At 39.5% G+C, this 15,685-nt stretch overlaps 1 protein-coding gene across 3 annotated transcripts in view; it reads right to left on the bottom strand.

Annotated features, from left to right (window-relative positions):
* Positions 1-15,685, bottom strand: part of Taldo (transaldolase) — a 41,916-nt gene that overhangs the window by 16,053 nt on the left and 10,178 nt on the right. For all 3 annotated transcript variants that reach the window (XM_067114129.1, XM_067114131.1, XM_067114130.1), the window contains exons 3-4: positions 10,632-10,871; positions 9,216-9,341 (exon numbers count right to left, since the gene is read on the bottom strand). In XM_067114129.1, coding sequence (XP_066970230.1) covers positions 9,216-9,341; positions 10,632-10,871 — 366 coding nt within the window. The remainder of the gene's footprint in view (positions 1-9,215; positions 9,342-10,631; positions 10,872-15,685) is intronic.

The following is a 15,685-nucleotide window of genomic DNA, read 5'->3' as shown; positions in this document are numbered from 1 at the left end:
TAAGGCGATGAGAAAGCCTTTCTAGTGAGATCCCTTAGAAAGATTAATGGAGGGGTCCAAAAGCTGGGCCCAACAGCCACTTTAAGACTACGTCGAGATTCCACGAGACATCTTCAGCTCTCCTTTGTCTTGTTGTGCTGAAGGATTTGATGGGATCACCAAGGTCTTGGTTGGAAGAGAGGTCCAACCCTCAGTGCTTGAAAACAGAGCTTAATATGGACCTATACCCCTTGGTGGTAGAGGGCGATAATTTCTTGGATGACCTGAAGAGCAGGAAGTCCGTGATAGATGTCTCAGAAGAAGAGACGTTATGTTGACTGCACCAGCTCCGGAAGACTGCCCACTTAGACTGATAGAGGTTGCTAGAAGACTAATGACCACACCATGCAACAGCCTCTGCAGCTGCTCTTGAGAACCCCTTCACTCTGACGATGCTCCCGACAGTCTGAAGCCTGTCAGTGCCAGAGCAGACAACCCTTGGTGGAACCTGTGGAAGTGGGATTGTTTGAGAAGAGACTGTTTTTGAGGGAGCAGTCTTGGAAAATTCACCAGAAGATGAAGCAGATCTAGGAACCATTCCTTCGTCGGCCAGAAAGGAGCCACCAGAGTCATCGAGGCGTTGCGATGAGAGGAGAACTTGTTTAGCACCTCTCTGAATATGCTGAATGGAGGAAAAGCATAGACATCTAGGCCCAACCAGTCCTGGAGCATGGCATCCGTCTCCCATGCCAGAGGGTCCAGGGCTGGAGAGCAGAAAAGGGGGTGACGATGATTTCTGGACATCGCGGGCAAGTCGATCAGTGGAGTGCTCCAAAGCTTCCATATATTGCTGCAGACCAGAGGATCCAGAAGGACCTGGTTGCAGCAACTCAACTCGTCTGCCAACACTCTGAGTTTCCCTTGAATGTAACTGGTGACAAGAGTGACTTGGTTCCTCTCTGCCTAGAGAAGATCTCTGGAGGCCTAGTAGAGCGAGGAGGAGCGAGTGCCTCCTTGTTTGCGGATGTGAGTTAGAGCAGTTGTGTTGTTGGAATGAGCGATCACCGTCTTGCCAAAGATCTGAGGAGAGAAGGACTGGAGGCCCAGATGAATGGCCTTCAGCTCCTTGACATTGATGTGGAGGCATCTCTGATCCGTGGACCACGTCCCGGACACTTCTTGGTCTCTTAGGAGGGCTCCCCAACCCAAGTCCAACACGTCTGCATATAAGTCTAGGTCAGGGTTCAGAGGTAGAAGAGATTTTCCCTGAAGAAGTCTTCCTTTGTAAAGCCACCATAGGAGGTCTGTCTCGATCTCCTGTGTGATGGGAAAAACGTAGGAGTTCAGTTGGGTGTTCCTGTCCCAGCTTGCCTTGAGAAAAAACTGCAGAGGTCTAATGTGCAGTCTGCCTAACTTCACGAACTGCTTGATGGAGGCCAAGGTGTCCAGACGACTCATCCACTGGTTGGCTGAGCAGACCGGGAGAGAAATTGGCAGGCTGTGCAAAGGCAAGAGTAGATACTTTTGGGGGCTGGGAAAACCTGATTAATCCGAGAATTCAGTACCATGCCCAAATAAAGAATCTCCTGTGTCAGAGACAGTCGAGACTTCTCTATGCTGATGAGAATGCCCAACTCTTGAGTCAGGCAAAGAGGTGTTCTTAAGTCCTCCATGCACCTTTCCTTTGACTGGGAATGAAGGAGCCACTTGCCAAGGGGTGTGAGAACACAAGTGAATACCTGACAGGCCATTGAAAGGACGAAGCATAAGGCCCGAAACTGAAAAATTCTATACTAAAAGACAAAACAGAGGTGCTTCCTGGAGTCCGGATGTATGAGGACATGGAAGTAAGCGTCCTGCATGTCTGGGGAAATCATCCAGTCGCCCCAATAAACGGAAGACATAACAGACTGGCTTGCTTCCATATGGAACTTTGTCTTCAGAACAAAGAGGTTCAGAGTGCTGACATTGAGAATTGGCCTCCATCCCCAATGACTTGGGAACTACGAAGAGCTGGTTGTAGAACCCCTCTCACTCGTGACACTCGACTTCTTCCACAGCTCTCCTGAGAAGGAGGTAGTCGACTTCCTGCAAAAGGGCCAAAAATCTTTTGGAGCCTTCCGGATAAGTGGTTAAGGCGATAGGAGACTTGACTGGTGGAGGTGTCCTCTTGAAGGGAATGGAGTATCCCTCCTTCAGGACTTGAACTTTCCATGGCTCACCTCTGCAACTCCACTCCTCCCAAAAGTGGAGGAGTTTGGCTCCTTCAGGAGCACAAAGGACTGTGTTTTCATTTCTTGGTAGAAGGCTTGAATGACGTGACGGACTTTGAATAATGCAGGTTAACTTGGGGTCTCGACTGGAGCCGATGTCTGCTTCCACAAAACAGCTGAAGTTGGAGGGGAGAAATGGATTTGACAGAGGCAGAGGGTCCCTTCAAATGTTTATTGGACTGCAGGAAGAAATACTGCTTGTCAAGAGGAGAGCAGACTTCTGTGTGGTGAAGGAGCACCACAACTCCCTTTTCTTCACCACACCCATGGTGAAGCGGGAGGCGAGCTCGTGGGAACCATCTCTGGTGGCCTTGTCCGCACATGATAACACAGCTAACCAGTTGGAGGCCAAGTCCTCCAGCAAGAGTGGACAGTCCTCCATCTTCTTGGCGAGCGCCCCAATGGACCAATCAAGGAAACTCAGCACCTCAAACACCTTAAAAACGCTTCTAACCAGGTGGTCGAGTTCAGCAGACGAAAACATTATCTTCGCTGAAATGAAGGCCAAGCGCCGCAGAGAGTCGATGAGACCAGATAAGTCCCTCTGGGAGGAGGCAGCGACCCCCAAAGAGGGGGCTTCTCTAGTCGAATAGGAGAGATATCTCCTGAGAACAAGTCTGGAGGGAGGCCAGGCTAGAGTGGCTTTGCCCAGTTCCCTCTTTGAAGCAAGCCAGTCATCCACCTCCTTGAGGGCTTTCCTTGCCGAGGAGGACAGCACCATCTTGGGAAACCAAGCAGAGTTGTCTGCCTGGTTTCTCATAAAGAAGGTAGAGGCAGGAGAAACTGGAGAGGCAGGCAAGAAGTAGCTGGGGAAACTGGCCAAAAGATACCAAAGTAGTGAAGCGTAAGCCGACTTAGAGGTGTCTTCTTGCTCAAGCATCTCTTCATCAGAAGATATTGGTGACAAAAAAGGATCCTGTGAGACTGGGGGAGCAGCGGGGGCTTTCTGAATGAAACTCATAACAGCATCAAGCTGGTGCTTAACTGGTTCCAACGACGGATCCTCCTGAGCCAATGAGTGAGCTTGAGGAGGCAGAGGTGGAGGCGGGTGCACACTGGTTGGCGCAGGGTGCACTTGAACTGGCACCACTGCATCAGGTGGTGCATGATGCTTGCGGGCAGAAGCCGAGTGCTCTGGAGGCAACGGGTGGTCGGAGGCAGAGAGGTGTCTGGATGAGACGATTGTCGCTTAGGAGGGTCTTTCAGGAGCTTGGGTGCCAAGGATGGGCGCTTCACATACGGGGTAAATGACTCCGGGCTGTCGCAGACCGACACCTGTGGTCAAGCCAAAGAGGAGGCAGAAGGCTCAGTGAAGCTGCAGGAGGGTTGGGGGCTCATACTGTCTATCTGTGCCGCTTAGCTGGAGGAGGAGAGCGGTCAGCACCACTGGTGTGCCTCTTGAGAGGGCGAGAGGACAGGATAGCGCCACCTGCGCCTCTTGTCGGGACTGGAGTCATCCGAGTCGGAGGAAAGCTGATGACCACACACTTTTAACCCCTTTCCACTGAGATAATGTCGACACCTGGGGGGAGACAGGTGTGACTGAGGGGGTGACTACCTGTGGGCAAACCCCGCTGGCCTCCCTTCAACCTCCAGTATGTCTTCTCCCAGGTTCAGGGGAGCGGGACAGGGACCTTCGTTTAGGAGCGCCAACAGGACGAGTAGCCACCCCCTCCACTGGAACAACACTCACTTTTCACATGAGCTGACACTTTTTCAGAGAGCACTTTCACTGAGGTGCCTAACTCAGACATTGCACTTAACACTAAATGAATCTTCTGATCGAACCTTGATTCGAGACTGGCAATGGTGTCGGGTTCGGGAGCACGAGAGCCCAGAATAAGAGTGTGAAGTAAAGGATTCAGAGGACTAAGAATTGGAAAAACAGCTAGACCTGGTGATGTAGGGAAAGTATTATCCTCTACCAGCCTAGCAGATTCAAGATTGGTCGTAACTTTGGCTCTAGCAGCCGCCTTTCTCTTTTTCTCCCTCTCAAGCCTACGCAAATAAGACTTCAGTTTTCCACTTTTTCTCATCCCATTCTTGAAATTCATCACAAGTATTTTCAATGTTACAATCCTGTCCCCTACATTTGATACATTTAGTATGAGAGTCGACTGACGCCCTAACTAACCTGGTTTTACATGCCTCACTATGAAAGAGAATACTGGAAGAACCAGAGTCTGACATAATGCTAAGTAAAAGTTAACTTGGAAGAACTAGAGTCTGACATAATGCTAAGTAAAAGTTAACTAAGTAACTAATGAAGTAATGAAAAGTCAACACTAAGCAAATCCAATCGGTAGTGAAGCAATAAACCATGAAAGTTACAGCAAATTCTGAGTACATCACCAAACAACGGTGACGGCAGGCTGCAGGAACGTTCCGAACTATGTTGGTCAAATGCTGGCAGACAAACAAATGAAGCTCTCTGCCACGTTGATCCTCTTCTTACCCAGAAACTGGGCGAGGTTAATCACTCTCACCAGCTACTTGAATTGTTATCACTAATTTTGAATTTTTAGGCTGCGTGGTAGGAAATCTTATAGCTATATATAATTACTTGGTACGTTACGTATATAAAATGAATATATCATACTCTGACAGTTTACTAAAGGATTAATGCCACTAAGAAAGATCTCATAATCTAAGGTATTTCAAATTTTTTCCATTTTCAATAATTCTTTAAGCATAATGGGCTACTTGCAAGCTAAAATATTTTTCAGTTCTGAAAGTGTAGTACTCAAAGATTTTATAAAAGTTATAATAAAATTCTGATTGCAAGCTAAAATATTTATCAGTTCTGAAAATGTAGTACTCAAAGATTTTATAGCGTTATAAAAAAATTCTGATTACAATGAAAGCATTTTTACTTTTTAGTGTGAAATATTCACCTGACGTGAGAAGTGGAACTACCATAAATTTCAGTGATAGTCTTAAACCATTACCAGGTCCTAAGTCGTCTTCATATATTCACGTTACATGTATATTTGTCAGCTTACCCCCTTTCTATTTGTCCATGCATTACATTAGGTATATTAACTCCATACGAAAATCTTTATATTAACAATGTACTGCTCTCCTCTTTTGCTTTCTGATTTTATCCTGTCCTTATACTTGTATTTTAAACTTACCATTGCTTTCTTTTATCTTTAATTAATTATGCCATATCTTACTTAATATGTATCTGAAATTACTGTTTACCAGTTATGCTTTATACACAAATGTACAGAAAAAAGATATTATGTTTTGAGTTTCCAACATCATGAAATATTTTTCAGAGCTCATCCTATCAATAAGAATGTGTGATGAATATCAGACAAATGGTTCACAACCCAGTTAGTGAGGGATTCCAATCATGAAACAATTACTGTATAAGTAGGTACTATATATTTACTATAGACTTTTCTTTTCTACTCTCATCAGTACCAACTGCAAATAACAACAGCCATTTGACCACAAGGCACCCAAGTCAATGCCTGGGTTGAGAGGCACAACATATTTAAGGGAATGCATCCACATAGCTACTTCCTTGCCAAGGAACAAATCTGCGGTTGCTTGGCAGCAATGCAAACAAGAGAGATACTATCTAAAAAGAAAGTATTCTCTCAAACTTGTTCCCTGACCTCACAGGACTTAAAATGATTAGGTTGTAACATGACATTTTTATAATAAAATAAAGTTTTATATATACTTACCAAGTAACTTCATAGCTATTAATTTCTAACTACCGCAGCAGCTTGAATTCTGAAATCCACAGTAGCACTCCTATTGTTTTGGTGAAGGTAACTCTGGGGAAGGATAGGTACAACACAGCTGAAGAGCTCATTTCATTTGTACCCCAAGACCATGAGAGGGGAGGGAGGCAGGGCTTCGATCATGTAATTACTTGTTAAGTATATATATAAATTTATATTTTATTATAAAAATGTCATTTTTATATAAGTAACTCTTGGTAATTACAGTACATAGCTGAATCCCACACTGACAGGAAGTGGGATACATGGACATATACTACTCAAAAACACTTAGTAATGGAGATGAATTTGCAAGAGAAAGGTAGCTAGCATTGGTGAAATGCTTGTTATAACCTTACTTGGTGAGAGCTACATCAGGAAGATACTGCCTCTGGTGAGTGCTCATCTCAACCCATAGTGGTGTGGCAGTAAAGCTGTGGGGCTCCTCTACTTCAGTGGGAGCTTTGCAACCAAAAAGTACTCCCATGGCTGCCAAAGCATTATAATATTAAAAAGAAAGTGCCCTTGCCCTGGGTGCAGTACCAGAAAAAACAACCAGATAACTCTGTTATCTACACATCACATAAAATAAGCATACCCACCCATTAAAAATAACAACTGGCAGGTACTCCAGATACACTGTACCCCAAACTTCCCAAAACTCAACCACCTGTATCAAGGCAAAGAGATACAGAAATGGAAGGAATACCTCCTATCCTTCGACCCCCAATACCATGCCAGCCACGGATAATGAACCTAAGGTACTGCAGTTTCCATACACTATCTATACATCGCGTAAATAATGATTAGCAAACACCGATCTACACCTCCAATGGGTGGATTGAACGATCATAGATAGCAATAAGTTACGCTTGAAAGCCAACGAAGTGGCAACTGCTCTTATCTCATGGGTTTTGACTTTACAAATGGGTATGGCATCCTCTCGAATTTCAAGTGTAACTTGGAGATTATGTTCCTCAAGAAGAAAGCCAAAGCATTCTTGTGTGGAATCAATCAGGCTAGAGAAGTCCCCTTGGGAGGAGGCAGAAACTCACAAGGAAGGAGCTTCCCCCGTGGCATACAAAAGATATCTTCTTTTTGACAGGCCAGAAGGAGGGGTGCAAAAAATAACCTTGCCAAGATCCCTCTTCTCTGTTAACCAAACATCAATCCCGGATAAGTCTTTCTTTGATGAGGACAAAAGGACCATCTTGGGCAGCCTGGAAGACTCTTCACACTGTCTCATCATAAATGCTGAACCAGATGTCGGGGTCACTAGAGTGAAGAAGGTTAGATAACAAAAAAGGAAGTATTTCAAGAGAGCTGTGTGAGCTGAAGAAGGTTGCTCCTGCTTGATGTCTTCAGCACTGGATGAAATTGGAGAAGGAGCTAAGTCTGGTGGATCCTGAGTCACTGTAGGAGGCTTCTGTAAGAGATCCAAAATACTGTCCAGACGGTGCTGGATAGGTTACAACAAAGGATCCTGAACAACAGGGGTATACAAGCCCGCTGAACCAGACTGAAGAGGGGGCATTTGGCGGCTGGAAGGTGGCGCCGAATGCATGACAGATGCTGGCACTGGGCGGACAGGTGGATGCACAGACACAGGAGAACACTCAGACACTGAGCACTCAGAATGCTTCTTAATGGAGGAAGACCGCTTCGGAGTCAAATACTGGAGCTCTACCACCGAAGACTCAGGAGACAAATGACTGGGACAGTCCCAGAAGCTACAGGTAGGCTTGGGACTATGCTCATGTTCTCTGGGCTGCATATAAGGAAGCGGGGAAGTGCACTCGGCAATGGATGCATGCCTAGAAAAGTGCCAACTATACCCCTTGCCTGCACTTTAATCCGAATCACTGGATGACAAGCCATGCACTTCCACTTGGATGCCTTTCCAGTGGCTGTCCACCAAGTCCTGGGATTTATGTACAACAGGCTTAGCGGAGGGGGCAACTACCTGTGGGCAAACCCCACCGACCTCCCTTGGACCTCGGTTTGCTTCCTCCCACGTTTTGGGGAGTTTAACAGGGACCTTCATCTAGGAGCATCGGTAGGGTGAGTAGTCACCTCCTCCACTGACACTACACTTGCACCAAGATCACAAGCACTCATTTTGTCCACGAGACCCTCGACTGAAGCCCCAAGTTGGGCTACAGTATTGACCAAAAGACTGAATTTCTGGTCTATCTTGACTTCGAGGTTGGCAATGGCTTTGGGTTCAGAAGTTTGGGGGCTAGGCAATGGAGGTACTGGAAAAGTTGAAGGGCTGGTAATGGGGGGAAAAAGTAGAAAGAACAGGTACATCAGAAGAAACCTGGCTAGCAGAACCCCTAGCTTTGGCTCTAGCCGCCACCTTTCTCTGCCTATTTCTTTGAACTTTGTCAAGATGTGCATTCAAAGTCTTCCATTTCCTCTGGTCCCAATCCCTACACTCTTCAAAAGTTAGATCAGAAGAACAAATTTGCCCTCTGCAATGACCGCAAATAGTGTGTGAGTTGTGATTGGCCGACGTCAGTCTGGTATTGCAGCCTTTGCTGCGAAACCGGATACTAGTCAAACTAGAGTGAGACAATCAAAAGTCACAATCAGGAAAAAAGTCCATCAAATCTAGCTAAGCTAATTGTAGTTAGCACAAAGGCTACCAAAAAGAATGAATACTTCGCCAAAGACAACGATAACCACAACCATCTGGTGAAAAAAAATCAAAACAAAAGCTGCTCAAACAACTGATGATCAGTCGTTGACTAGCAAATATGAATAGAGCTCTTCAGCTGTGTTGTTCCTATCCTTCCACAAAAATGGGCAGGCGAGTTACCTACACCAAAACAATAGAAGCGCTACCGCAAATTTCAAAATTTAAGCTGCCGTGATAGTTAGAAATTAATAGCTATATAAGTACTTTGTAAGTTACTTATATAAAACAAGGCATTAATTAAAGGATCAAACTAGGACTAAACTAATATGTATACCTGAAAAGACAGGGTATTGAAATACTGTACACAAAAACTAACTGAGATGCTATGCTAGATTCTTAAATGGTTGTTTTCCTAATAATTCTTGCAATTTTCTCTAAAAATCATAATTAGCATAATACTCATAAATACAATATGACCAGCCATAAACATATATTACATTCAGACAAATCATACCAATGAAAATGGAGGCATTACAATCACCTCAGCTAAATAAAATTCTGTATGAAAAAAAAACTACCACTTACCAGTCTAAGATTCGACCAACAAAAGGAGAGATCAAAGTTACACCTGCCTCAGCGCACGCAACTGCCTGAGCAAATCCAAACAATAATGTCAGGTTGCAATGAATACCATACTCTTCCTCAAGAACCCTGAAATAAAATATCATAATTACACCACACATATATATCCTGTAATTACAACAAATTATATTGTTCACCCGTAATCACAACACACTTACCAATATATTCTGAAGTCTTACGAAAGTGCACAAAGACTTCACCAATGCATAGACAGTGATTAACTTGTGTTAATTAGATTCCAAAAGAGTTGAAGTTGAATATTATTTTCTATCTATGCTGGTTAACATCAAATATTTGAATTTTAATCATTTATCTATAGTGTGCTTCTCAAATATTGCTGGTCCACTATTCTTTACTTGCTGTCACTTTAGTTTTGTTAGCCTCATGCATTTGACCCACACTTCTGTTTAGTCAGCAGCATCATCAAGCATCTACTTTTCAACATAAATTCTTGCAAAACAAGGAGCGTAACTTATGAAATTATTAATTTAAGGTAAACAGTGACACTGTCTATTTTCTCTCCCTACTTTACTATACCTCAAAATCCTTCTAATAAACAATTACAAGGAATAAAATACACAGGGACCTTGCTATTACAAAGAACAAAACACATGATCAATTAAATATTATGTAGACCTGGGCTTGGGTGTGTGTGTGTGTGTGTGTGTGTGTGTGTGTGTGTGTGTGTGTGTGTGTGTGTGTGTGTGTGTGTGTGTGTGTGTGTGTGTGTGTGTGTGTGTGTGTGGGATGTACAGATATATATATATATATATATATATATATATATATATATATATATATATATATATATATATATATATATATATATATATATATATATATATATATATATATATATATATACAATAACCATTATTGTTTATACATAGTAAATAATAAAAAAATTACTGATTTTTCCCCCCCAAGGGAAAGAGCATCAGTGGGTCCTGGGGTCCAGCTCAATATTTATGTGTACTACTGTATATATTATACACATGTATGTGTTAACTTCTGTACTATATTCCTGTACACAGGTTACATATTCATGTCTGAATATTCTATTTTACAACAGCAATTTAAGAAAGGGTAGCACAAAATCCCAAAAACTACTATATTTAAATGTACTACTTTAAATCTCACCTTTAAATTCTTTTTATGATGCCTATTATTACATACATATTTTTGGCCAAGCATTATTTGAAAAATTCAAAATATAAACACTTGTGAAACACAGTTCCAAACATCAACGTACAGTACTTTCATAAAGAATAACCACCCAAGTGTTAATACAAATCTGATCTATAGTCTTCACTTATGAAAATGTTCAATACAGAAACAACAGTTTGTAAAGCAACTTACTTGGCAGCCTGAATGCCTTCCCAAGTAGAAGCCAGTTTTATAAGAATCCTTTCTTTGTCAATGCCTTCAGATTCAAACATTGAAATAAACTTTCTGGCTTTGCTTACACTTGCATCTTTGTCAAAGCTCAGTCTAGCATCTACTTCAATGCTAACACGGCCAGGAACAATCTTGAGAATCTCACAACCAAATAGGACAAAGAGCTTGTCCATTGCAGCTGCCACTTGCTCTTCAGAGTCACTGAAAAATAAACAAATTACTAGATAATTGAGTACTGTATCCACACACACACACACACACACACACACAAAGAGAGAGAGAGAGAGAGAGAGAGAGAGAGAGAGAGAGAGAGAGAGAGAGAGAGAGAGAGAGAGAGAGAGAGAGAGAGAGAGAGAGAGATATCACTGCTGTACTGGTTTTATCTGGATTACAATCAATAGCATAAACCAAACTACTGTACCAGCATTCGTTGTACATTCTTTACCAAAATCAATTGCTGAATCAATGCAGTCTATGCAAATTATTCATTATTGGCCACTGGATTCAACTTATGATACTAGAGCTTCCCTGAACCATTTAATTCCTAGATCACCATAGTGTAAATCTAGTGTTAATTATGTAACAATTGTACATATAATGTACTCTACCATAATTTAACAATGAATAAAAGTATCCAATGTATTAATAGAAATTTACAATACAGTAAACAATACTGTACTTTAATTATTATTAGTCATATGTAAATTTACAAAATATCAGAATTTCTAAATACATAACCTTGGGATTCCAGAAAACACATTCTAGCTATAACCTCAGAACAATTCCATGTAGCTTTCTCCATGCAGTAATTACAAAGGGAACATAAAAAGTATCAGTAAGTGCACTCTCACCTACACAAATTTAGGACTACAGTATTCTCATTGACAAGACCATCAACTTACTCTCTAATAAAAGCCCACTTACAGCTCATACTAAAATATAAAAGCCCAATTTACAGCTTCATATTAAAAATATATATATATATATATATATATATATATATATATATATATATATATATATATATATATATATATATATATATATATATATAATATATATTAGTACAATTTCTTGCCTAACTGAAGCCAAACTAATTGTTATTTATTCAGGAATGAGTGACATAACTGCTAATAAACAATACAGTAAATAAAATGGTATTAGTCCTGATGATGCAAACACTAATGAACAAAAAATCCAAAAGGCTTAACTCCTCAAACAGAATAACTGACATTCCAGTAACCGCAGATACTGAAAGTTGCCTTTGTGCCAAGATTCTAAAATGTAATCAAATAAATCATCACTATTAGCTGCTGCTGACCTCAAAAACATAAAGAGTGAGATCAATTTTGACTTGCACAAGTTTTTTCAACTGTATCAAATCTTTTTATACCCATTCATCAGTATTAACCATATGTCTGCAAACATGAGTGAATCAATGTTTTCAAAACTTCTTTTAGCCAAATCTTCAGCAGGGCAAATGGATTTTTGAGATTTGCTTTCTAGGGCCTATGGTATACATTGATGGACTGAGACAAAGCAACCCAGCAGCTTTGAGAACAAATTTAACTTCCATTGTTCATACTCAATTTACAGACAGAGAAGTGTGTTTCTAATAGAAAGTATCAATAACACTTGCAACTTCATAATACCATATCTGCCTTCTTCTCTCCTTTAGAATCCCTTTATTATTTCTGTGATGGTTTTCTCTTCATAATGTGATATGCTTCAAAACAATGGAAGACTGTTCCTTAATCTTTACCCATAATGTGTTTAACATTTTGTATTGTTTTCCAAAGAAAAATTAATTTAAATATAAGGAAGGATTCATAATACTGTATACATTTTTTGGCTTCATCAATTCCACATCAGTAAAAGATGGACTACCTAGATCTGTTATTTGCATTTAATTTGCTGGGATAGTCTAAGTTTATGTGGCTTTCATTAATGTTTTGAGAAGGAAAAGTTAACATTATCCTTCAAAATTTTCTTCTATTTCTTCTAGAAAGTTTCTTGCTTTCCATATTAGAAAGGATAGGGTATATACTTAATTTTTTACTATTTACTATTTTTCAATGCAATGTATTTAAATGCATGCACAATTTATTTGTTTACGTGTACATATGCAAATACAAATATGTAAGTACACATATATATACTGTACAAAAACCATAGTATATTCATGTGGCCATGAAGGCAGTATATATACATATACTTTATGTATTTACAGATATGCATATCTATACATAGTTTTAAATATTAGGCAATAAATACTCACATATTGAATTCACTTAAGCTTAGAAATAACTTATACCCACAAGGAATTACAGTATATATATAAATGCATCTGCCCCAGCCATGATTCAAAACTATGCCTCTTGAGTTTTGATACAGAGCTGACTGTGGCCTTATTCTCAAAGTGATGAAGTTATTCCCAAAGTAGTTTACAATTTGAGAGCAAGAACAGTCAGGTGCAATTTAGTGACAAAATTGTCATATATGCACATGTATACAAGTATGTACAGTCACTCAAAAATGTTTTGCAACATGTTCCAGAAGTTTTCGTTCACCTAACAGTAATTTGTTCTTTTGATATTTACAAGGAAATGTAATTTTCTTATTCGATTTTGGTTATTAATTATATGGTTAACAATATAAAAAAGAATGGTGAGTGAAAAATTCATATTACGAAAAATGACGAAACAGTTTGAAAAATTTCACTTCAGACGATTGGGGAAAAGAGTCAAAGAAGAAACTATATTTCGAATCCAGATAAAAGCTTATTGACTAATAAAATAATATTGAATAATCATCAATGAAATTATATATAAATAAAGAAAGAAAGAATCCAACCATTATCGTTGTCAAAAACAAAAAAGAAAAAATCTCATAATGTCGTATGTTATCATGTGACTCCACATTCGGGCAGGAAAGTTTAAACTGCCTCGTCACTTGCACCGATAAGATGGGCAACAGGCAGCCGCACCACAATCATTAGCTTGCATAAGACTAATGTTTCTATCGTAGATATTGCTCGGCAGCTTAGCGTAAATAAAACAACCATGTATACAACAACAACAGAGAGAACAAGGAAACATGATAAATTCATTGTAAAAAGTGGAGGACGATCCCATTGTTGCACTGCTGTTAACGATCATCATCGGATGATCACTGAAGGAGCTCCACCTAACTCTCCCCTGATAACCGATGTTGCTATAAAGAGAGAACATTAAGCTCTCCCTTCAAGTTGCTGCTCAAACCATCCGTAACAGGCTACATGAGACCAAGATATTATTTCATCATACTCCTGCCAAGAAACACTTCATATCAGCGAAACAAAAGAATAGAGGCTAGTAGGGTTTGCGTTATAATATAATCCAGTGGCCGATGATTTCTGTATGAGTCATCTTTTGCAATGAGGAGGAGACATTCTCCACTGATGAGCATGGTAGTCTTCTTCACTGCTGGCATTTAGCATTAACTAAAATAATGTTGAACTGCTAACTAATTTTAATTCTTTAGAAACTTAGATAATAAAAAATACAAAAATAGGCGTTATATATTCAGTTAACTTCATAAGAGGCATCAAAATGATAGGCCTAAGTAGCAATGAAAGAAATGAGAAATTACACATGATAACAGCATTTTATATATATATATATATATATATATATATATATATATATATATATATATATATATATATATATATATATATATATATATATATATATATATATATATATATATATATATATTAACTTTATCACATATTTTACAATTGTATGTATGTATATGTGTGTTTCTTGGACAAACAGTGTGTGTGCAATGAGCAATATAGTCCGGCTGATTATAGTCTATGTATTCACCCTCTCAAAAATAGGGGATCAGAGAAAGAAGACCAAGGTGAAATCTGTTAAGTCTAGTTCAGTATATTTTATATTAAGTTTCACTAGTTCATAATGTGACAATATTACACAGGATTAGTCATTCAAAAATTTAATTAATAATAATATAATATATATGATATATATATATATATAAATCTTTACAAAAGTATGTATTATGATGATGTTAATGTAAGACTAAATAAGTTCAATATTTTATATTAAGTTTCACTAGTTAACAATATACACAGGATTAGTCATTCAAAAATTTAATTAATAATAATGTGAAGCAAATCTTTAAAAAGTCTATGATGTTAATAAGACTAATAGTTCAACTTATAACAGTCGGAGGCAAGTCTAAAGTTCAAGGGAGATAAAACAACGATAGTGATGGCAGTTGGAGATGAAAATATTAAAAAACATAAGCACAGCGATGACTTCTGAAGTATTATAGTAACATCCTTTAATTAAGTGAAATATGACGACAGTAAGCAGTATCAGAAAAAGCCCTGTTTAAGGGAAACTGCAGGTAATTTCTCGGACCCACCACTAGTGTTCAATTGTTTCGTGCGCTTACAACCGAGTTGCCAAATACCGCCAGATGTCGCTATTATAAGCTGTTGTCCGAAAAGTTTTGAAGTATGTTGCAAAACTTTTTTGAGTGATTGTACATACAAACAATACACCAATCTCCTGAGGGAGCCAGTGCTTCAATACAATGATGTTTGCTTACCACCAGGGATGACAGGGAACATACTGCTAGTGAATCTGTGCACTAGCTTTTAACTGCTTAATGGAAATGCACTGTGTGATTTGCTTCTGCTTATACTGATGTAATGTGCTTAGGGAATCTAGTATTTTTAGTGTAACCCCACCTTTAATTAATGTGCTATAAATCCTGAACAAAATTTTGTAGCAGTCTCATTCACAAATCTCGTCATTAATATTAAGCTATCACTAGATAAATGCAGGTTTATTTACCCTAGAATAAGGAGTTTTGCCTTATAATTACTGGTATTCAAAAAATTTTAAAATTTGGACAGAAAAAATAGAAAACTTAAGCCACACATGCAAGCATGACATTGAAGCAGGAATGGTTTCTGGACCTTTTAGAAATCATCAAGGAGC

The sequence above is a fragment of the Macrobrachium rosenbergii genome, chromosome 13, assembly GCF_040412425.1.
Source record: "Macrobrachium rosenbergii isolate ZJJX-2024 chromosome 13, ASM4041242v1, whole genome shotgun sequence".
NCBI classification, from domain to species: domain Eukaryota; kingdom Metazoa; phylum Arthropoda; class Malacostraca; order Decapoda; family Palaemonidae; genus Macrobrachium; species Macrobrachium rosenbergii.
Note: the sequence above shows the minus strand (reverse complement) of the source record. Positions and strands in the feature narration are given on the sequence as shown.